Source organism: Haemaphysalis longicornis, unplaced genomic scaffold, assembly GCF_048455015.1.
Source record: "Haemaphysalis longicornis isolate Haplotype H1 unplaced genomic scaffold, Haemaphysalis longicornis Haplotype H1 scaffold_1, whole genome shotgun sequence".
NCBI lineage: Eukaryota > Metazoa > Arthropoda > Arachnida > Ixodida > Ixodidae > Haemaphysalis > Haemaphysalis longicornis.
The window spans coordinates 240,371,045-240,394,238 of record NW_027526203.1 but is presented as its reverse complement, the minus strand read 5'-3'; the positions used below and the strand labels follow the sequence as shown (position 1 = coordinate 240,394,238).

At 45.1% G+C, this 23,194-nt stretch overlaps 1 protein-coding gene across 1 annotated transcript in view; it reads right to left on the bottom strand.

Moving 5' to 3' along the window:
• Positions 1-23,194, bottom strand: part of LOC144143161 (eEF1A lysine and N-terminal methyltransferase-like) — a 124,070-nt gene that overhangs the window by 89,762 nt on the left and 11,114 nt on the right. The window contains exons 5-7 of the mRNA XM_077674966.1: positions 22,900-23,018; positions 11,733-11,876; positions 2,902-3,088 (exon numbers count right to left, since the gene is read on the bottom strand). Of these exons, the coding sequence (XP_077531092.1) occupies positions 2,902-3,088; positions 11,733-11,876; positions 22,900-23,018 (450 nt within the window). The remainder of the gene's footprint in view (positions 1-2,901; positions 3,089-11,732; positions 11,877-22,899; positions 23,019-23,194) is intronic.

Genomic DNA, 23,194 nt, shown 5'->3' with positions numbered 1-23,194 from the left:
GTTCGAATCCCTGCGGGTACGTGCTTTTTTTTTTTTTTTTTTATAAGTTAACTTTTTCGTTTTCCTCCGATGTTTTCTATACTGAGTTCACCTTTTTTGGGGGGCCGCAACGTTCATTGCTCCACGAACTAGTTCACAGAACGCGCGCAGGCTGGCACTGGCGCGCTAGCGAGTTCTCGTTGGCGTGCTGTTGCCATAAGCACAGACTGATTGCGGGCAGTGGGCACAGGCCAGAATCAACAGACCCTTGGCCTGGTGCGAACACGCTTTTTACGATAGGGGCATGAGTGAGGCAAACTCCAAATATGGGGGAAAAGCGCATGACATTTGGGCGTCTGCGGGGACGCGGAGGGCGTTCATGCACTGCGTAGGCCTCGGCTAGTGAATGCTACGGTTCCAAGCCGTCCTGGGAGGCTTATCTTACGCATTTTACAGCCGACAACATGCCAGAAGCGCGGTACGATGATTACTGAGATATTGAGAATGCCCATCCAACAACGCCATCGGTTGTGTTTTACAGAACCGAAACCGAAACTTGTTTGATTGGTAACCTTGGGTATCGTCCAATCACAGTGCTCCCTCCTCCCAACGTCACAACGTTAGTTGGTGCGGCCGCCGCAAACCGCGCATAGTAGTTTTTCTTATTTCGCGCTGTGTAAAATAATTACTGATTTGTCAACCGGATAAACGATAAAAAGTGTGCTAATTTGAGCCAGTCTACGCAGTGCAAGCAAAAACGGGAGCTTGACAAATTCACTTCAGTGTCCCTTTAACAGAATTTATCCACGATATCACACTTGGTATAAACAACAGCACTCAGATAGATGCAGTATTTCTAGACCTAAAAAAGGCGTTTGATGTGGTGTCGCATAACCTACTTTTGTTTAAATTATCTAGTCTAGGAATTCCAGAGCGTTTACTCGGCTGGATCAAAGACTACCTACATATGCGTGAACAACGTGTAGTCGTCAATGGCGCGTCGTTTTCCCCTGTTGAAGTTTTATACGGTGTACCACAGGGGTCTGTGGTCGGACCACTGTTATTTTTAATCTTTATAAATGACATGCCAGCTGATCTTAAATCTACTGTTAGACTGTACGCAGATGACCGTGTGTTATATCTTCCAGTTACGTGCATGAATGACGCGAAAATTTTGCATACTGACCTGGACGCTGTAACTAGTTGGGGTGAAAAATGGAAAATGTCATTGAATATAAAGAAGTGCTACCATGTAAAATTTACAAGTAAGATGAATAAGTTAGTAACTTCATACCGCATAAATGAAACCGCCTTGCAAATGTGCGATAAGAAGTTAGATATCTGGGTGTCACATTTTCCTCGACTATGAATTGGTCTGCACACGTGGACACAGTTGCGGCGAAAGCATCCCGGATGTTGTATTTTTTTTTTAGAGGAACTTTAAACACGCCCCTACAGGTTTGAAGGAAACGTTGTACAGTGCTAGAATACGCTTGTCAATCATGGGATTCATTTACTAATAAAAATATTGATAAGTTAGAGCGTGTCCAAAAACGAGCAGCACGCTTTGTCACAGCCAATTACGATTTCACGGTTAGAAGCTCGAGTATTGTTGACGGACTTCTACGGAAAACTTTGGGAAAACGTAGGAAAGTATTGAGGTTAAAATTTTTATTTAACATTCTAAGCGATAAGACAGGAATTAACAAAAGCATTTATGTAAAAGAACCTCATTACATCACTACTAGACGAGATAACGTAAGAAAAATTAGACCGTATCAGTGCCGCATTGATGTCTTTAAATACTCATTTTTTTCTAAAACGATCGAAGATTGGAATGCTCTACCCAGTGAAGTAGTTGCCGCATCTGATGTTCACACTGCCATCGATGATTTTGTGATGTAACATGTAACAGTTGTGTATTATGCTCCCCCAATGTATTTTTAAGTGATGTTGCCCTTTTGTGTATTGCCCTTTTTCTGTGATTGCTTTATGCATCAAGATTGTAACCCCCCTACAATAATGCCACGTCGGCGCTGTAGGTATATGTAATAAATAAATAAATAAATGTCCTTGAACAGATGAATAGAGTAGGCTGCAAGTAACTAAAAAATAACCATGGATTACCCAAAAGGAAGGAAGGAGAGAGAGAGAGAGAGAGAGAGAGAGAGAGAGAGAGAGAGAGAGAGAGAGAGAGTAAACACTTTATTAAACTGAGCTTGTCTTTAGCATGAGAAGTTGGTGGTCATAGTTACCAGCCCAACGGCGACCGAGGCAGCCCTTGCGATCAGGGAGGTCTGTACCTCACTGCCATGGGATGCCAGTGCTCCTCTCCACTGCTCAGCTGTGGTGATTCAGGGATAGGGATTTTGGGGGCAGGCCCACAGAATGTGGGGTAGGGTGGCTGGGGCTGTGCAGAAGGTGCAGTTCGGGGATGGGAATTGTGCTGGGTGGATTAGGTGCCGGCAGGTTGGGTCTGGGTATGTGCTTGTTTGTACGAGTCTCCAGTCTTGCTCTTGGGCTGTTGTGAGTCCTGTGTGTGGGGGGTGCTAGCTTTTGGCAGCAGAGGTGGTAATGTTCAGTAATATCAGCATAGTTAAGGAGACTGTCTCTGGTTGACCTTGTCCTGTGAGATGGGTCGGGCCCCACTCCCGCTCGGAGGGTAAGATCTCAAGCCTGAGAGTGTGCGGTTTCGTTCCCTTCCTGTCGTGCGTGGGCCGGTGTCCAAAGCATGCCTACTTGGGTGAGGGGGAGATTCTTCTAAAGAATTTTGAGTTCTATAGAGTTTTGAAGACCAGCGAGAAAGTGGCCACTGCTCCATGTTTCCTTTAATAACAGATCCCCCTCTGCGATTTCCTATGCCTAGCCAGCCAGACTGCTCTCACTCGCAGCAGGAGAGGGGACAGGCCTCTTTGCACTGACCTGCTCGTCCGGCGTGAACCAAGGGGGTGCGAGGTCCATGACTTTGCAGGACAGCTCCCGCTTGACCTGCTCCAGGTCCACGTACTCCTGTCCCCGGCACAGGTGCACCACCACCAGCCGCTGGGCCTGACACTGCTCCGCCAGCTGCCGGCGCCCGTCCCGGTGCCCAAACAGCCACTCCACCTCCCTGCACACACCCACACACATCCGCGCTACTATATAGGGACGAACACTCTTCCCTAGTCAGCAGCCGAAAATTCCCCAAAAAGTAAATGGGTCCACAGGACCCTGTCACAAGACATAACCGCTGTCCCCGTCCAAACCATTACTCAAGTACACAAGGCAATAACAGAATAAGGCTATTAAAACAATCCCAATAATAATCAAATTCACAGCTTCTGTCACAAGGCCCCACTGGAAAATTTGATTGATTTTGATTGATTGTAGGGTTTTAACGCGCCGACGCAACGCAGGCGATGAGGCGCGCCGTAGTGGAGGGCTCCGGATTAATTTTGACCACCTGGGGATCTTTAACGTGCGCCGAAATCTCGTACACACGGGCGTTTTTGCTTTTCGCCTCCATCAAAAAAGCGGCCGCCGCGGCCGGGAATTGAACCCGCGACCTCGTGCTCAGTAGCGCAACGCCTTAGCCACTGAGCCACCGCGGCGGGTCATATCCTCTACAGGCAAAGATGCCTTTTTACCTTGATGACTGCGCGGCACGGAGTTTCATACCAACATATACTAGTGGGAAACCTGTTTCTGCAGGTGCGTGCCGTCATGAATGCTGCTATAGCAGCTGGAAGCGCACCTCTCCTACTTGGCTTGGATTGCAACATGCCTACCCTCTTGAGGCTCCTGACGACAAAGGCAACAAAAGCAACAATTTTTTTCTTGTTCCGGTTCAGGAGCTTTTAAAATTGTCTAACGAAGAAGTATTTTAGCAGCAACACTTTTATTTTGATTTAAAACTTCAAATAGTCTTTTGTGAATAAACAATTATGGCTTTCACAGCTAAAGAAGTATTTTATCAGCAACACTTTTATGTTGATAAAAAACTTCAAATAGTGGGGGACCAGGGTTCTTACGGCGACCTATCTCGCACTCGAGACGGCCGCAAGGCTAGCTCGGCTGAACTCTGCCACAGACCGCCGACCGGCGTAGCGGCAGAGAACAGCAAGGAACACACAAGACACAACGGAACAGCCAAACTCGCGTTTATTGGCGCTCCAATAACGTGGTCGACTCCTCACTCGCCCTGACCCAGCCGTTCGGCGAAGATCAGGAGGAGGGCGCAATGGGGCAGACAAAGAGAGGGAAAGCCGAACCTCCGGTGCTCACGTCTGTCGTGGCCGACCGCTCGAACCCGGAGAGACCCCTCCTTGTCCCGCCAGCCCCAACCGGCCCCCCCGGGCCCCCGACGAGCCGGTCACGTGAGGAGGGACCGCTGCGCCACCGCCGCGCCACGCCTGCGCGGTGGCGGGGAGAGGGAGCGGCCGCCGGAAAAGAGAGGAACCCCCCCCCCTCTCGCCCCGGCGGCGGGCGGCGAGGAATGGGGAAAGCGCCGGGACTCCGGGTTTCCCACATCTTTCATGAATAAAGAATTGTAGTTTTCGCAGCTACAGACAACTTTTGAGCTTTTGTTGGCAAGCCGTGCCAAATAAAAATGGCATGCTTCCCTGTGGTACGTGATGGCTCACTTGCTGAAGTGTGGCTCGCTTAGACACTAGTGCCGGATTCCCCTTTAGTATATGCAGTCAAATCTCATTACTACAAACCCCAGATCAATGGATTTCCCAAATCTTAAAAATACCAGCCAGATTGCCTGTTTTCAATGTGAAAATATTTCAGAACTACGAATTTCAGTATAGCCCATATTTCAGAATAACTCCCATAATTTATTTTCTCCTTTATAATCGAGGACCATCAGTATTACGAATTCGGCTAAAAGTAACAGCACTGCAACTCTAATGTGAAACAGAAACCACAGTTTGTGTGTGTATTTCCCAAGTGCAGTAGTTATCAACATCACCATGTCGGGTGCCAATTGCTAGCGCCACCACAAAGCTGTGATTTAATGTGCAGTAGCCCTGCAGGCCTAGCCACGTCTGCCTCTTTTCTCTCTCGTTGTGTTGTGTGGTTGAGTGTTGGTGGCCGGTTGGCCATTCTTCACTCTATTCACGCGTGCGGGCAGGTGTTTTTTTTTTTTTGTTCTGGGTGATTTTTTAACGAATTTGGGCTATGAATGCAGATAGCAACTGAGCCAAGAAGAAGTGATCATAGTCTTTAGTGACGATGACAGCACGAAGGAAGACATCTGTGGGTTACCGTACACAGAAGAAAATGAGATCGTGTCGAACACTGATGTTTTAGTGCATATGAACAACGTCCGCACTTTCATCGCCCAGTGCAATGACGTACCCGATGAGCTATTGTGCAAAATGGGAGATGTAGAGACATTCATAACCGGTCAAGCGTACGGCACGTGGCAGAAGAAAATGACAGATTTCTCCAAATAAAGCAGCTTTGAAGTGAATGTAACATTTCTATTTGAGAGTTCGCTTGCATCTACTGTCAAGGTACATCATTTTCTTTCCTAGTTTACCTTTGCTTTCTGCCATCGCGTGACTGCCTCACTGAGTGACACAGCCGTCAAGGCTGCTAGATTAAAGGGGAGACGCGAGTCTTAAAATCCCGAAATTTGGCCAAAAAAATCGATTTTTCGGAATCGCCATTTTCGGAAAGTAGAGCTATTTTTCTCCCGGTTAGCAAAATATCCAGACCCAGGAGTACGTATTTGAGCCATAATATCAATTCAGAGCACCGACGACCGCTAAAATCGGCCAAAATTCGATGCGAAAATAGCATCTTTTCGACGACTCGCCGCTCGGGTTCTACATGCGCCACGGCGTCCATCTTGGTCTCATTCGAAAGTGCATCTTTTCGTTTTCAATTCCGCGCCAGAACCGTTTCGTTTCGTCCGTTGGTTGCGAGTAAAACCGGGGCAGAAAAGGGACGGAACGCACCGCCCAATTGGCTACTGACTGAACGTGACCGCAGGGCGCAACCGCATTGGCTGGGCGCCATGGGTCGTCTGCTCGGCACTCTCATCACAGTTCAACAGCGCATGTATTCGTCTATGCGAGGACCGGCAAAAGCCCCGCATGGCGTAAAAATAAAGTAAAGATGTTATCGATAACTGAAAGGAAGAACTAGCAGTATTAAAAGCGCCTGGAGTGCGATTTTCTGCGTGTCTGACGACGACTTATCGCGAGAACGGCGCCGAGACGGAGGAGGTAGGCTTAGCACTCCGGCGGGCTGCCGAGACGATAGCGTTACAATATGATTACGTTACGCCTGCGGGTGCACTAAGGTGCGTCTATCTTTCGATCAGCAGTAAACAGAAAGAAAAAAAAAATATAAAGCAGAGATGCCGCATTCCGACGTCGCAAAAGAAGTGTGTTCATTCTGTTGTCAACGATGCCGCAGCGGGTCGGCCCGCACTCCGGTGCGCGCTTCCTCGTCGGCAGGTTACCATATAGATGAGCAATTTGGAAATTATAAATGCTCGCACTGAGCACAATGTGCGTTGGTGACGTGATATACGCGTAGATTAAACGGAAAACGTGGTTATCCAACCTAGCCAAGCGCATGCACGTTACAGAACAGTGGGGTGCATTCCGTTACCAGCCCCTTCGTTGCAACTCATTTTACGCGGTGTAAATCCGATTTGATTGCTACAAATGAAGCAGCAACATAACAAAATAAACGTTTACAACTGTGGTGCACGATCGGCACGTCAGCCTTGGTCGCCAAAGAGTGACGGCGCGCTCCTAACAGCGTAAAAATTGAGGCAACGTTCTGGCTTTGCTTTTGTTCAGTTTTTCTGCCAAGTGCTATCTGTATACAGAGGATTTCATAATTTTCCCTACAACTGATTTCAGCAAACTTGATATGCTCGTGTTGAGCGAAAATTCTAAAACATTTCTTTTTTCATATGCTTAATAGATAAAACTCACTTGTACTAAAACTTCAACTGCGATTTTCTCAGCTTCCCTTTTTTTGCATATGTGCCTAGCCTTACAGAGGTTTTCAGGTTGTTTTTTTCAAAGAATATCTATAAATGTTACACCGTTGGATTCAGGATGAAATGAACAGCATGCTGATGCTATTTTAATTGGCTCAGTGTGCCTCAAATAAGTGTTATGAGTAATAATTAGAGCTCATAGGGTTTTCAGAAAACTGTACTTGGCATAATTAGACTAATTCCATCCAATCAACTATCTTTACAGGAATATAAATAGCTTCAGCATGCATAAAAGGTCTTAAGCTACACATCCATACCATTTATTTTAAAAAATTTTGAATGAAAACCCCCTTAACGGCCCGTAAGAAATTACTTAATTAGGCTCCAGTATTTTCTTTGTGACTCAAAAAACACTTAAGCCACATGAAAACTAATTACATATTTGAAATGAGGAAAACAAAACACATATGCAGAGTAATTTTCATTATCATAGACCAATTAATAAAAAAGTTCATTTCAAGACCCACGTCTCTTCTTAACGGCCCTTCAAAAATCCAGAACATGGTGTACAGGATTGTATATATTGAATGATAGCTAAGGAACATAGGAACAACTTGTATATTTCACATTTCCTAAAATAACTTTCTGGCTTACTACAATCACCTATTTCTATTGTGTTTATACTTTTTTTGCCTTTTTTTTTCTGTTTATTTGGCAATTCTAAATAAGTGTACCTCTCACAAAACCGCTGCTATGCATATGAAAGGGCACACTATAAGCTACGATTTCATGTATAACAATGGTAAATGTGTCCAGTTTCTCAAGATTTTTTTTTTTTTTTTTTTGCAGAAGCACCCAAAATCGGTCACTTTTCTGCCTTTAAAGGGACCATGAAGACAAAATGCAAGTTTGGTTCATTCAAAAGATTGACTCGTTAGAATCAGGCTGACACCCCTTTTAACGTAAACTTCGCTCCAATAAGCTGTATAATTAGGAAAAAAGGAAATGGCCATGCGACCCACTAGCTCATTTCCCACGACAGAACCTTCGATATCATACCATACCTGCCAACCTGGTGACATGGAAATTCGGAATATCTGCAGACCGGGGGAAGTGGCGGGCAGCACACTTTAATTTTTAAGTCTAAAAGGATTCACATTACCTCACACACGTTCTCACGTTTTCAGAACCATACGTGAAAACCGTCAGTGTTGAGTAATGAGCAGCAACTCCATTGGGAAGGGCAGCAAATTCGGATATGTACGGCTTCGAGAACACTTGGTAGTGCTTTCGCGGCTTCGAGCCTGCCATTGCACTGCGAAGCCACTACCGCGGTCGTACCACGGGTCTTACTGCACAGGACGCGGCAGTCATACAAAGAGCGCCACGAACACGGAATTCGTAACCGGCCCGTGAACAACATGCTATAAGCAGGCTTGCCGAGGCAGCAGCGAGTTCTGGATATGGATGCGTAGCCCACCCCAAAAAGACGACAGAAATTGCAGCTTCGCAGATGGTGATAACAACACTACCAGGGGTGAGACAGCCGAACCAGATTTGGGAGCAATTTTTGGAGCAGCGAAATCTCGATTTTGGAGCAGAAGAACCTTGATTTGGAGCAGAATGATGACATTATTTACGTCACCTTAGGAGCCTAAAAGATAAAAATTTTGGCAACTCAGGGAGGGGGGGGAAGTGCACTTTCTAATCGGTTTTGAACGTACGCAACACTGAAACAGTCTTTCGATAGAGTTTTTCTACCAGAGTATCAAAAGGTACGAACTGCACTACATCTTTACCAACCATTTTTAAATTCTACCCGCCGCGGTGGCTCAGTGGCTAAGGCGTTGCGCTGCTGAGCACAAGGTCGCGGGTTCGATTCCCGGCTGCAGCAACGCCCGTATGTACCGAGATTTTGGCGCACATTAAAGATCCCCAGGTGGTCAAAAATAATCCGGAGCCCTCCACTACGGCGCGCCTCATTGCCTGCGTTGCGTCGGCGCGTTAAACCGTATACAATCAAACAACATCAACATCAATTTTTAAATACTTAGGCTCTATGCATGGACAGCGTGGAGCGCCGTTAAGAATATCGAATTGAAAAACTGAACAATTGTAAGGCATTTTTACTATCATGCCAATGCCTAAATTATTATTCGTGTATTCCCAGACTGGGCTTTAGGCACAAGTGTAGAGCCACGGCAAAAGTTGCGCCACAGAACAGGGAGGATTTTGTTGCGCACAGCGAGGTGACAGTCGTCCCACCCTACCAGCGCCCCCCAATTTCAATTACCAAGGTGCACGTTCACAACGATCGTAATTTGGGTAAAGTTGGTATGTTTAGCCACCTCCCTTTTGGAATTAAATTTCACTTCAGATAGATTAACCTTTATTACTAGCGTGCAATAAGAGCCCGTCCCGTTATCGGACACTGGTTGAACATTTTGCGACGATGTAGCCTGCACCGCCACTTCTGCAGTGTCGATCGTCCCATTCCCGCCGCTTGCTGTCAAAGGCAGTAATAACTCGGCGTTTTATAACACTGCAACGACTCCGAAATTTCACTTTAAGCACGCACCGCTCCTCACACTCAAAGCCGAAACACGGCGAATTCACGGGCCCCACGCTGTTTTAGGATGAACTGTCGCGCAACTTCCCACAACAGATCAAATGACAAAATGTAAACCCAGCCACCCCCATAACCAAAACAACGGTAGAAATCAGCGAAGAGCACTCTGCCTGAAACACGAGCAACTGTTTTTCCCGGCGGCCATGTTTTCCAATCTTCACCACACCAAGCTGGCAGCGCCCAGTGATGTCGTTCCGGAAATACAGCGCTCCAAAGATAGTCGTTTTTTCATCAACTTGCACAAGTAGTTTGTCGCCTCAGTACACATAGGTATTTTTTCTACAGGACTTTGCAATGGTTTTCGATGGGAAAAAGTTTAAAAACTCACAGAATATAACGTGTGCAACCCGACATTGTGACTTTCGAAAAAACTATCTCGGGGACAAATATGAGCAATCAATAAAACCTTTACAAACAACATCACCCTGGGGGCGCTGGAAAATTATGCCGTCAGTAAGCATTTTTCCCCACTCAAACTGACGGGAGTGTTAAAATTCTTCGCTCTCAGACTGTTTTGGAGCAGTTTGGCGCAATTTTTGCGAAAATCAAGCTTTTGGAGCAGCCCGGCGCAGGAAAACAAATTTGTATCAAAACTGCGCAATATGCGCAGCTGTCTCACCCCTGCACTACGTATTGCTTTCTCGTGGCGGGGCAGGTACCACAGTGTCGTTTAAATAGATGGTCCCATTTCTTTTCTAAAATTCAAAAAATTTCAGGCCCGATTCGTAAAATCATATGACGCATCAAAATTCGTACATTTCACGGAAAATTCGGAAGAGTTGGCAGGTATGTCATACTAGCCTGCTCCGCGATTGGTGAAGGCCGGAAACAGCAAACACAAATTAGGCAGAACTTATAAGCTTGCCAAACGAGCTAGTTGCGCTTAAATTTAGGGCCCATTCTTTTTATAGCAGTAAGAAGGGTGGGACAAACAGTGGAACTTACGAAAGCACACGTAAACATAAGGGGATAGAAGTACCAATGTGTACTGCTGTTGGTAGTACGTGCACTACGCTTCGCTTAGATGCACAACACTGCGGGGCTTTGGGGTTATCTCAGACGACACTGGTCGATTGACACAAGCGATGGTGTCTTACGTGACAATATTTGTCGAGCGAGCACCAGGTTCCATGAAACGATTATTTTCTCCATGAACAAAAACAAGCCAGGTTTAAATACTGTTACAAACAAACCAAAGGCAGAAAATGGCTTGCTGTGGTGTGGTGGCGCTATCTAGGTTGACTAACAGTATGCAAGTCTCCACTCCACACCAAGTTTAGCTGAAAGACCTGTTCTTACGGTGCAATTGCAAACGTCGTTAAAGGAGCCATGAAGACAAAATACAAGTTGGGTTTATTAGAAAGACTGCTTAGTCCCGATAACAATGATACCAATGTCATAGCAATCTTCGAACAAATAACGGAGATATTAAAGAAAACATGTGGAACAGTCGCGACCCCCTAGCGAATTTTCCGCAACTTTTCTATGACGTCATGGAACCTTGTTTGTGCGATTGGCGGCCGCCTAACTGACCTGTCGCGACGACACATGACTGGACGTCTGTAATGGGGCCTCTAGTTCCATTTGACCGCATCACTTGAATGCTAACGTGCAGTTAACGCACTGAAAATTATATTTTATTGTTGGCCCGTATGACGTCATTCTTGCTCATAAGACGTCACTGTGGCGCAAAATTTGAAAGTTTTTAAATACTTCTTGCTTTTTTTCGTTAAAAAAACATTTTTTGTGGCTGTAATGGAGCTGAGTGAGATACTGAATCCAAGTTCTTTCAAATTAAACGAAGTTGTATTTTCTCTTCATGGCTCTTTTAAAACACATTTTGGCCCAAGAATCAAAATTTTAGCTTAAATCGATTAATTTTGCAGTGAATAAAGCATAATTTGCTTCCGGACAAGCGCTGGGGGCACTAAAGAACATGAAATCTTTCGAATAAAACAAGCTTGTATAAGGGTTAAGACTAGAACAAGTGCTGCTACTTGGAGTGGATGAGTTTTTTCGAGGGTTTTTGCGCAATGCAGAACTTACAGCTTTCGACTTGGAAATTTCTAGTTTAAAAAGAAACGAGGGGGAGAAGCTTGTGACAACAGTGACAGGCTCCAACTGCGCCTTGCACAGTGGGCAAATTGCGTGCAAAGTCACAGTGGGCAAACTCACCTGCCCTGAGGGACGACAAAGATGGCGAACTTTTTGGTCGCAGTGGTCACCCTCGGCCGGTCGCACACGTAGAGCTGGTAGCGCACCGTGTTGCTTCCAGGAGCGCACAGGTCGAGCATGATATCATCCTCGGGCTGAAGGCCCCTGCAAAGAGCAAGGCCACAACAACGAGGATAAGGTGGTCTGGACTGCATCGACTGATGATGAACACAAGCTCAGACATCTTTGCTGATTGGGCCAGGTTGTGCCAAGTCACAATTTCTACACTGCCACAGGCAAGTGGCAATCGGCACAAGAAAAACACGGCCACCTTTCTGCACAGTCAGCACAACGTCCAGTCCACAATAGACTGCAACCTTTTCGTTTGCACCACAAAGACAACATACAATCTCGCTTTGTTTGAAAGGCTGCCCCTCTGATATGACACATGTGCCAATTTTTTATGCAAACTTCAATCAAATGAAGCTGTATCACAAGGAAAACAGAGAAAACAGTGGCAACTCACTAGCTACTTTCTCACACTTGATTTATGACGATATAAGGTTAACAACTTGCGCAGTTGGCTGGTGCCGACTAAAGCAATGCAAACTAAAATAGCTTTGCAGGCTTGCCGTTCAAACTCTTTGTGGTTAGAATTCAAAATGGCACAATTCAGCCAAAATGAGCCCATTGAAAACAGTTACAGTGCAATAATGTACCCGAATTCAACGAGAGTCAAAGGCAAATGAAACAAGGACACTATGCTTTCTCTGGGTAACTCTAGTAGCAGTCTGACGAAGTAACATAAAGGTCATGCCTCGTGTTTTCCCACAGCAGCATTGAGTGTTTTGGTGAGCACAAGTTGCCCAATTCCAGCCAGTTTCACGGCCTCAAACAAGAACAAAGCGCATAGTTATGCTATTAAGGAGTGCACATTATTACACTGTGAAAAGTCCACACCAGGTATCACTAGGATTGACACCCCCTACCTACTTCCTCTTCCCACACAACAATAATGACCTAGTGTCCTCAACTGGCTGGTTTTGGCTGCTCCTCCAAAACATAAAACCTTTGGCCCGTGATCTTACGGTGATAGATGAAGCAGGTGATTTTAAATCCCCACCTGTAAACAGTAATACCTTAGTGAAGTGCTGCTGGGCACAAGGATACGGGTTTGATTCTCGGCAGCGGCAGCCACTTTTCTGATAAAGGCGAAAAGCAAAAACGCCCATGTGTACGAGATTTCGGTGCACGTTAAAGATCCCCAGGTGGTCAAAATTAATCCGGAGCCCTCCACTACAGCACACCTCATCGCCTGAGTAGCATCGGCGCGTTTATTCCCACAATCAGATCAGATCAGAATACCTCAGTGAAGGCAGCACTGTTTCACGTTGAACAAACTTGTAGTGCGGCATGAGCTTCCCCTATCTTTCGAACAAAGTGAAGCTGTGTGCTGTCCTCATGGTCTTTCCAAATGTAATGAATTTCATTGAGGTTTGCAGAGTTGTAAACAAGAACTTTGGATTTTGCAAAAGTTAAATTCAAATCCACTCAACACAGTGACGCTATATCTTGGGAATGTTCAAAGGAAACAAAACGCAAGTTTGGTTCGCTGAGAAGACTGCTCCATCCCCCAAAACAACCATGCACCAATTTTAACGCGAACTTCAAACAATTAATCTAGACAATAAGGAAAACAGATGACACAGTGGAAATTCACCAGCCGTTTTCTTGCCCTGTCCCTATGACATCACTTGCACTCGTTCAGGCCATTGGCAATTGCCAGTGATAGCCACTGCCAAGAAAGGCAATGGTGCAATTTTAGTGATCCCTGTAGTTTGATAGCACCATTTGAATGCTAACACGGAGTTAACCCACCCACAGCAGTGCTCTAGAAATTTCCCTTATGATGTCGCTGCTGACATGTAGCACAAAACTTATTTCTCATCTGTTTTCCAGCTCTTTCAAAACAAAAGTTATATTTTTTCCTTTTCATTTTTCATTGTTTCCTTAAAGTTTGCCACTGTGACTGGGGAGTCTGGCTTCTTCCTGCACTTCAATGTATTCTTTGCCACTTGTGGTAGTTGGTGCCAAGCTGGACCAACTAGCCAGCACCTCGACTATCCTACAGAAATGAGCGTACCACCTGCTACTAAAGTACAGAGGTGCCCCTCGCAAGCTGCGACTGGGAGCAACTTTCAGAGCAGCAAAAGGTCAATTTCTCTGCAGTTTGGGCAACCGAAATGCAGATTGTGGAGCTATTAAAAACACCGAAATGCCTTTGCTAGAGATGTGCAAGAACATCTGAACAAAATACAAAAAAGAGAAGACTAACTTCGGACCATCCTTCGGACGGAGAAGACAAACCTGTTAGCACAACCTGCCGCAACTCGTTTATTTCAAATTGAGTGAATGTGCTGAGATGTTGACCTCCAAATTTCTCATTGATAGCTGCTAGGTAGCTATGGCTCTTATTTTTTTAGTGTCCTGTTACTTTCACTGTCATTCCTCAGCCATGCACTGTACCAATGATGCGAAACTAACCACCCTCACTGTTAGATTGTACATACCACTGGCTCTCAAACAAGCACTTCGAAACGTGCTCATCTAATAAATGCACTCCTCGTAATGGTCATCAGCGTTTCCCACCCCACTTCCCACCTGCACCATTTTTCAGTGGGAACAGGGCAGCCTAACCTTCTCTATTCACTTGTGCTGAACGCTCAGAAACTTTTGAATACTGCAATCCTGATTGAACAGCATATAAAATAATGAATGGTTTTATTGAACATTTGAAGGTAAAGAAAAAGAGACTTTAGAATTGTAAACTACTGACTCATCACAGGCCACTTTTGGCACACCTGGGTACAAAATTGTGGTTTTTTTATCAGGATGGCACAGGCAATCTTGTTTCGTGCCACTTGACACAACAGTGGCTGCACTGAGTTGAGGCTGCAGTAAAAGCGGTATGAGTACCCAGTGCCAGCTATAGATCAGGGCTTTCCAAATGAGGAACTTTCACCAAACAGCGAGTATTCCCACAGCAAAGCCCTGTCGGCAAAGTAAAGTTGGGCTTGCTTGCCACAGATGAAGGATGTACGGAAAACAGCCTAACAGTACGCAACCCCCCCCCCCCCCCCCCCCCCTCACTCTTAAGGCTTGTTCCTTTTTGCATGCCACAGAGGGGTACAAACACCTTCATGGTGAAGTACTGCTATATCAAAAATAAAAAAGGAGCGACAGCTACTATGTATTCAGCACCTTTCATGTGCTCGTATCATTGTACAAGCAGCTCTGTTACTATGGTTTCCCTTGAAACACAGCCACACTGATTTGCACGATGTGAGCAAAGCAAAACTTTCTGAAATGTCTACATTGTACGGCATGAAGCCATGGCTAAACTAGATTAGTTGCATCACTGATTTAATCACTTTTGTTGCAATGATCACCACACCTACGTGACACTAGTGATGAATTTCCGAAAGCCATTAAATGAAAAACAGCCTCATGCAGCTGTAGTGGATGACTTCTCTGGGAACAAGATGAAAAATACCAAACTGCAAACTTCTATTTAGTACAACTTTGACTATTTGAAAGATCTGTTTTGCACATCTTCAAAGAAACATTGCGAATGAATGGTTTAAAACAGCCTTCAGCATTTAGAGAACCTACAGTAGACAAACCATACCGCTGAGCCTCCCAGCGGGCGACATTTGCTTACGTCAATACTGGGAGTTATTTGACACGATGTCAGAGAATAGCTGCAAAGAAATAATAAGACAGCTGGGTTAGACTTGTGTCTCAAGACATACATACACAGTAAGCTTCATCCATAGCAATATGCAACGGAAGTAAGTCACTTAAAGGATCATTTGACTGATTGTTGGGGGTGTAACGCACCAAAGCTATGGACCAAATTAATTTCAACTACCTCGGGATCTTATACAAATATAGTCTTTTTGTGATATTTGCCACATCTGTGCTCCTTTCGTTGAAAATGTCGTCAAAAGACGATAGTCTTTGTAGACATTTGCCAAGGAAATGCCCCCCTTTGCTTTCCCGCTCACCTCTCATGCTGTTCCTGTACCGTCGCGCTCATCCTAAGGTAAACACACTAAAGGTTTGCTCAAGGCGATTTGAATTTACCGCATTCCATTGCTACAGGTCGGGTTCCTCGATGCCAGCGCTGCAGTATGGTAAAGACGCGTGTGAATCGAGGCGGCCGACTACAATGTTTATAGAACCGCGTGGCCGTGCTCCACGTGCGTTCCAAGCAGAACGTGGAACCTAGCTAGTGGAACCTTTCATTGCTGTTGCCACGTGATTTTTCATATGCCGCCAGGAGGTGGCGGTGTTTTGCAGCAGATGTAGAATATCATTTGCTATCGAAAAACCAAGCATCCATGAATTTTTTAATAAAGGAACACTGTAAATATTCCTTGTGTACAATTTTCCTGTCTTATATTTGCATAATGCCTTGTTCTTGTTCAACAAAGTTGACAAGTATGAACATATAAACCGGGCTTAGACGTTTACCTTTGGCTGTGAGTATATAAGACTATTGTGCAATGTCAGGGGTGAGACAGCGGAATAAAGTTTGGGAGCAGTTTTTGAAGCAGCGAAATCTCGATTTCGGAGCAGAAAAACCTTGGTTTGGAGCAGTTAACGACATTTATTATGTCACCTTAGGTGCCCAAAAAATCAACTTTTTGGCAACTCGGGAGGGGGGAGGGGGGGAAAGCGCACTTTTTAATCGGTTTTGAACGTATATAACACTGAAACAGGCCTTTAATAAAGTTTTTCTACCAGAGTATCACGAGGTACCAAATGCACTACCTTTTTACAAACCATTTTTAAATTCTTAGGCTCTATGTATAGATAGCATGGAGTTCCGTTGAAAATATAGAATTGAAAAACTAAGCAATCGTAAGGCATTTTTATTATCATGGGAATGCCGAAATTATTATTTTTGTAATCCCAGACTCGGCTTTAAGCACAAGTGTAGAGCCACGGCAAAAGTTGCACAAAGCGAGGTGACAGTCGTCGCACCCCACCAGCTTTCCCATTTCAAACACTACCGTATTTTCCGGTCTATAAGTCGCATCCCCCTCAAAATGACAGTTTTTCCAAAAAAAAACAGGCGCCGTTGGCTCTCAGACTGTTTTGGAGCAGTTTGGCACAATTTTACCAATTTTCGAGCTTTTGGAGCCGCCTGGCGCAGGAAAACAAATTTGTATCAAATCTGCGCAATATGCGCAGCTGTCTCACCCCTGCAATGTCTATTTTACTTTGGCCGGGTGGCTGAATCGAGTCACAGACAGACAGACACACAGACAGACCAAAATTTCCAGGTTTAAGTAGCCCAAGAAAGACTATCGTCTTTAACTCTTTCGCTACCGCGCCTATCAAAATCGATCAATTTGATCGATACTTTTGGGAGCGCCTTTTCATAGCGTCCCAGGCGCTTCTCGAACAAGTAAAGCTGTTCGGAGTTAGATCCGAAAATGGCCTTTCAAAATCAGTTTTGTTTTCATTTTTGCTACGGAAACAAGATTTTTGACACGCTTTTGAATCACCTGGGTGTGGAAAAGGGGCGTGGTCATCGCGCGTCACTGCTACCAACGAAGAATGCGTGCAACTCGTAATTACTCTGCACCAGTGCTTGTTTTTTGCTATCAGGGCGTGAATGGGGAACTAGCAAACGATTTTCAATCGTCAGGTTCGCGCTCTGACAGCAATAATCCCAGAAATCGGCTGAAAATGTCAAGCAGTGCCTGGTTGCCAAGCTACTTTATGATTTTAGGCAGTTTTATTGCCTTTGCGCACGTTGTTCTAAGTACTGTGGTAGTTCTACTTACCCCAGGACCATTCGCAAACAGTTTACAACAGTTTCGGTTTCGTTTCTGCATCGCGAAATTCACATTTAGCGCTACTACGCAGTTACCCAACTTCAAGGCTACCTGCCATGGCGCCTGGAGCGTCCGCGACTGATCCTCGAACAAAGCACGGCGCTCCTGATTAACCCCACCCTAACCCGATTTTTGCGATAAGAACTTCAGATGCAAGTCAAAAGATCACACCCAGTCGCCAGATATCTGCTCCGCCGAGGACAGCGCTTCAAACCGGCCTTACACTGCCAGCTGTTCGACTTCCAGTTTCGTTTCCATGCGAGGGTATATCCGGGTGTCTAATGTTGCTGCTTAGTTGAACTGTCTACTCGGACGGAGTCTCCGATAAGTTTTTGTACTGTTTCATTTGAAAAATGTTAGGTGGCGCTGCAATAGAGGAGGCTCGTTGTGCTGATCTTTTTCATCGCGCAACTGCTACTCGGCCAAAGATCGCAGGGCACGATTCTAGCTCATCGTACCTCATTTTTGCGAGCAAGGCTACAATTGCGAGTAAGAAGATGATAATAAAGCTCAGCTTTATGTTTTGAGAGATAACTAACCGTGAACGACAACAAGCATCAGCCACGGCGTTCCGTTTTCAACTTCATGCATGTTTTTTTCCGCATCGCGTGCTAGTCCCAAATATTATGCTCGCTGTAAATGCAAAGTCAGCCATTGACAAGATGTTTTTACGTTATGTGGGGGCAAATTGGTGCCTCTGATAATGACAAACCGCCAGGTTTATTCCAGGAAACCACCCGAAATTGCGCATTTTGAATTGGAGGTTGGGCTTCACCGCATGACACGAGCACCGTGCATGCTAACATTTTTTTTTATATCTGACAAACTGTTCCGCGCAAGTCGACATTTTTTCTAGGGCGTGTTTTTCAAATGTTTCCCTACAAAATGTGTATTCTAATTTTTTCTGCTACCGGTGGTTTGATAAATACAACTCCTTTTTTATCATTTTTTTCGACAACTTGACAAAAATTTTGATTTTGATATTTTTTTTTACAACTATGATATATAAAACCTTTAAAAAACTGGTGTTATTGGAAAGGCCGTTAAATAATCTGCATTTTGTGTTCCTGCAATTAGTGCCTAACCAATTTTTTAGCAGGAAAAAAAATGTTTTCTTGGAGCCCTAAAATGAGTCAATTTTCCGGCGGTAGCGAAAGAGTTAAATGAGACAGCTGGGTTAGACTTCTGTCTCAAGACATACATGCACAGTAAGCTTCATCCATAGCAATATGCAACCGAAGTAAGTCACTTAACTCTTTCGTTACGACGCCTATTCAAATCGTTCACCAATGATCGATGATTTATATTGCCTATTTCGACATGTTGTAGTCGTTTCTCGAACACCTAATGCGGCCAGTAGTTTATCTAGGCACTGCACTTTTAGAATCAGTTTAAATTTTTCCGCTCCGGTGATATTGAGATTTTTGACGGCGTTTTTTGCAAGCTGAAGTGTGTGTGTTTTTGAGGAAGGGGGCGTGGCTGCTGCACTTGGCAAAAAAGCATGCCGCTCATGGTTCGGCTGCATTACCATAATTTTTTTTTTAATCAAAATGCTCCTGGCCAGTCAAGTACCAAATAATGTTGTTGGCTTTGTAATTCGACAGGGTTGAGAGGTGATAATTACTTGAAAATGACACCAGCGATTCACTAGTGATCTTTGGTTCGGAGAAAGGGTCGCTTTATTCTACCAAAGCTTATTTCTGATGGTCCCCCGCATGTCTAGTAAGTGTGTGGCATTTTCAGCCTGTTTCCAACAGTTTCGGTTTCGTTTTTGTGTTGCGAAATTCATATTTGGCACTACTACGCAGTTACCCAACTACAAGCTCATTTGCAGAGGTGCCTTCGTTGCCCGCTACTGTTCCACGAAACAAGCATGCCGCTCGTGCTTCCATTTTACCCACGCCTTACTTCTGCGATGACAGCTACAATTGAAAGTCGAAAGATAACACCGAGTCGGCAGATATTAGTTCAGACGAGGAGAACGCTTCCAATCGGCCTTGAACACTGCCAGCTGCTCACCGGGCAGTTTCGTTTTTGTCCCGAGGGTATTTCCGGAAGGCTAGTCATTCTTAGTAGAGCTGTCTATTCTGACAAAGTCCCCAACAGCCTTGTATTTGTTTCTTTTTGAAATGGTTAGGTAGCGGTGCAATGTAGTAGGCTCGTAGTGCTGGACTCACTTCATAGCACGACGGCGGCTTCGTGAAAGCTAGCTGGGCACGATTCTGGCGCATTGTACCTTATTCCTGCAAGCAGGGCTACCATAACGAGTCAGAACATGATAATAAACCGCAAATTGAAGTTTTGACTGATAAGTGATGATCAGAAAGTCAACAAGCATCCACCACAGAGTTTGGTTTTCAACTCCAAGCGGATTTTTTTGCATCGCTTGCTTGCCTTCAATATTGTGCTGGTCATATTCATTGACAATATGTTTTTACATCATGTGAAGACTAATTGGTGCCTTTAATGATGTTAAACCACCAGATTTCTTCCAGTGAACCATCCAAAATAGCAAAATTTGAAATAGAGGTTGGGCTTCACCGCAAGACCTGGGCAAGACCTGGTGCTAACACTTTCTTTTATATCTGACAAATTGTACCGCGCAAGTCAATTTTTTTTCTAGGACGGGTTTTTTAATTGTTTGCCTACAAAACTTATATTCTAAATTTTTTCTACTACAGGTGGTTTATCATACACAACTTCCTATTTTTTATTTTCTCCTACGCCTGCACGAAAATTTAGAATTTGATAATTTTTTTCGCAATCATTATTTATGAAAACATTGTTAAAACTGGTGTCGTTGGAAAGCGCGTGGAATCATCTGCATTTTATGTCACTGCAATGTGTGCCTAACCGATATGTATAGCACAGAAAAAATGTTTTGTTAGACCCCTAAAAATTGATCAATTTCCCGCAGTAACGAAAGAGTTAAAGGATCATTTGACTGATTGTGGAGGGTGTAATGCACCAAAGCTATGGAGGGCTCCGAATTAATTTCAACCACCTCGCAATCTTTTACGTGCGCCGAAATCTCAACACACGGGCATTTTTGCGTTTCACCTCCATCACAAAAGCAGCCACCACAGGCCGAGATCAAACCCACATCCTTGGGCTCAGCCGCACAATGCCTTAGCCACTAAGCCACCCCGGCGGGTCACGCAGAGGATTCATGTTTCGAAATGTTTCTTTATTAACTCTTTCGTTACGGCGGAAGAACGGCCGATTTTGAGTGCTTCCACAAAACTATTTTTTTCTCTTGAGCTAGTGGACACATTTAGCATTGCTATGCATGTAACTGTAGCGCATAGATTTCTCTTACAAACACATAACAGCAGTTTTGTGAAAGGTACAATTACTTACAGTTTATTAGTCAAATAATCAGAAAAAAAATGGACAAAGAATGTATACACGCAACGTAAAAATAATTTTAGGAATTCTAAGATATACAAATTGTTTCTACATTTCTTGGCTATGATTCAATATACCGTATTTACTCGCATAATCCTCACACTTTTTTTTCGGAAAAGTCAATGTGAAGATAGGGGTGCGAGAATTATGCGGGGGAAAAAAATCCGGTGCACCGGTTGCCAATTTGCCTTCTGCCAGTCACGCTACATGTAGTGGTCGTTTTTTGTATATGTAAGCTCAGTGTTGCCAACAGCAGCTATTTCTTTTTATTTTATTATTTACAATGTAAACAGTCTCCGGTCGATCAGCGATCATGAAATTGCCATCTTTGCTTTCTGGCGCGCGCCCTATCTCGTCGTCATGTGCGTGCCCTACTCCAGTAATGCACGTTGAAGTCGGTGACGCCAAAGTGCCTGCCTGCGGCGCGGTTGCCGTGTTCTATCGCGTACTCTATTGCTTTCAGTTTGAAAGCGACAGTGTAGCTGGCGTCCTTCCCCATTACGAAGCGGCACCAAGCACAAAACAAAGAGATCAAAACATTCTCAAAATGGCAGCGAGCTATCCACCACTGACGCGAGTGACTCTGCTGCTGCTCAACGACGGGACCACGACGGCGACACGACGACACGACAGCGGGCTGCGCGAACGCCGTCTAGTTGCGCACAAGCGAAACCGGCTCAAGGACAGTGTGAGTAGCGTGTTAGGGCGCCTGTTAGGGAGTAGCTTTGCAGGTTGTTAGGGCGCCTGGATGGCCTTGGATACACAGCGCTCTCCGCCGAACGGAGAGGCAGCGGGGGAGGGCGCGCGTTGGAGAGCGCGTGCACCATGCGGGTTTCGCGAGCAGACAACTTTCGCCGCTGCAAAGTTGGGGGTGCGAGGATTATGCGAGGAACCAAAAAATCCAAGTTTTGGTGGCTCACATTAGGGGTGTGAGGATTACGCGAGTGCGAGGATTACGCGAGTAAATACGGTATATATCAACACTGTACACCAAGTTTTGTATTTTTGTGGGCCCGTCAACCTAGCGGAACTGACGTCTGTGCCACTCCTCGAAGCCACTCTAGTGTAATTCGGTCATGCATCCAAGCACACTTTTTTGTATTCTGACACAAAATCCTTTTCACTTTAGTGGTAAAAAACCAGAAAAAAAAATCCAGCGCTCTTGAGAAGTGCCGCGCATCGCTCCGTAGCGGTAATCTGACACGAGTACCAGGCTATCATGAAGGTGATAACGCGACATGACGCGGCGCATTTGGCAAAATATCCCTACCGTATGTTGTCCAGACCCTACATCAATGTGTAAAGCCGCAGTCGTCAGATAGGAAGCCCGTTTTGTTTATAAATACAGCGGACGCCGTTTTCACACAACTCGCCACTACCGCGGGTTCAAATTTCACTCTTGGCACGGTCTCTGCACGCAAAATATCAACAAAACATAATAAAATCGAAAAATGAGTTGTCAATAAATACGCCAGATGGCATTAGTTGTCCACCAGGCGCCGTTTTTAGCTTTCGCGGGACGTTTGAAATCATCGAACTCCGTGTCCGACGGACACCATTTTCACACAACTCGCCACTACCACAGGTTCAAATTTTACTCTTGGCGTGGTCTCTGCACGCGAAATATCAACAAAACATAATAAAATCGAAAAATGAGTTGTCAATAAATACGCCAGATGGCGTTAATTGTCCACCAGGCGCCGTTTTTAGCTTTCGCGGGACGTTTGAAATCATCGGACACCGGCATCTGATGGCCTATGGCGCCGCACTGAAAGAGTTAAGGACAGCGAAAAGGAGATGACAACTCTGGCTAAGCCATGAGATCTGGTATTTCGCCACAACAACACACTGCGTGTGAGAACTATTCTCACCTCGTGGACATGTGGTGCCGCAGGAGCGCGTACTGCTGCAGGGAAAGGATCTCATTGCAGACAGCGGAAACCGGAACAGGGCTGGGCTTGCCCGGGCCGTCCAGGCAGAGCTCCGTGACCTGCAGAGTTGTGCGACGCACAAAAGGGGACGTGTCTCAATGGAATGAAGCAAAGCTGCATACAAAGCCGAGAGATTGCCTTACCCTGTTTTTTTATTAGTTTGGCGAAGTTCCCATCATTATAGGGCATTGCGCCCAACTCTAACCAAACCTTCAAATGAAAAAAAAAAAAGAAT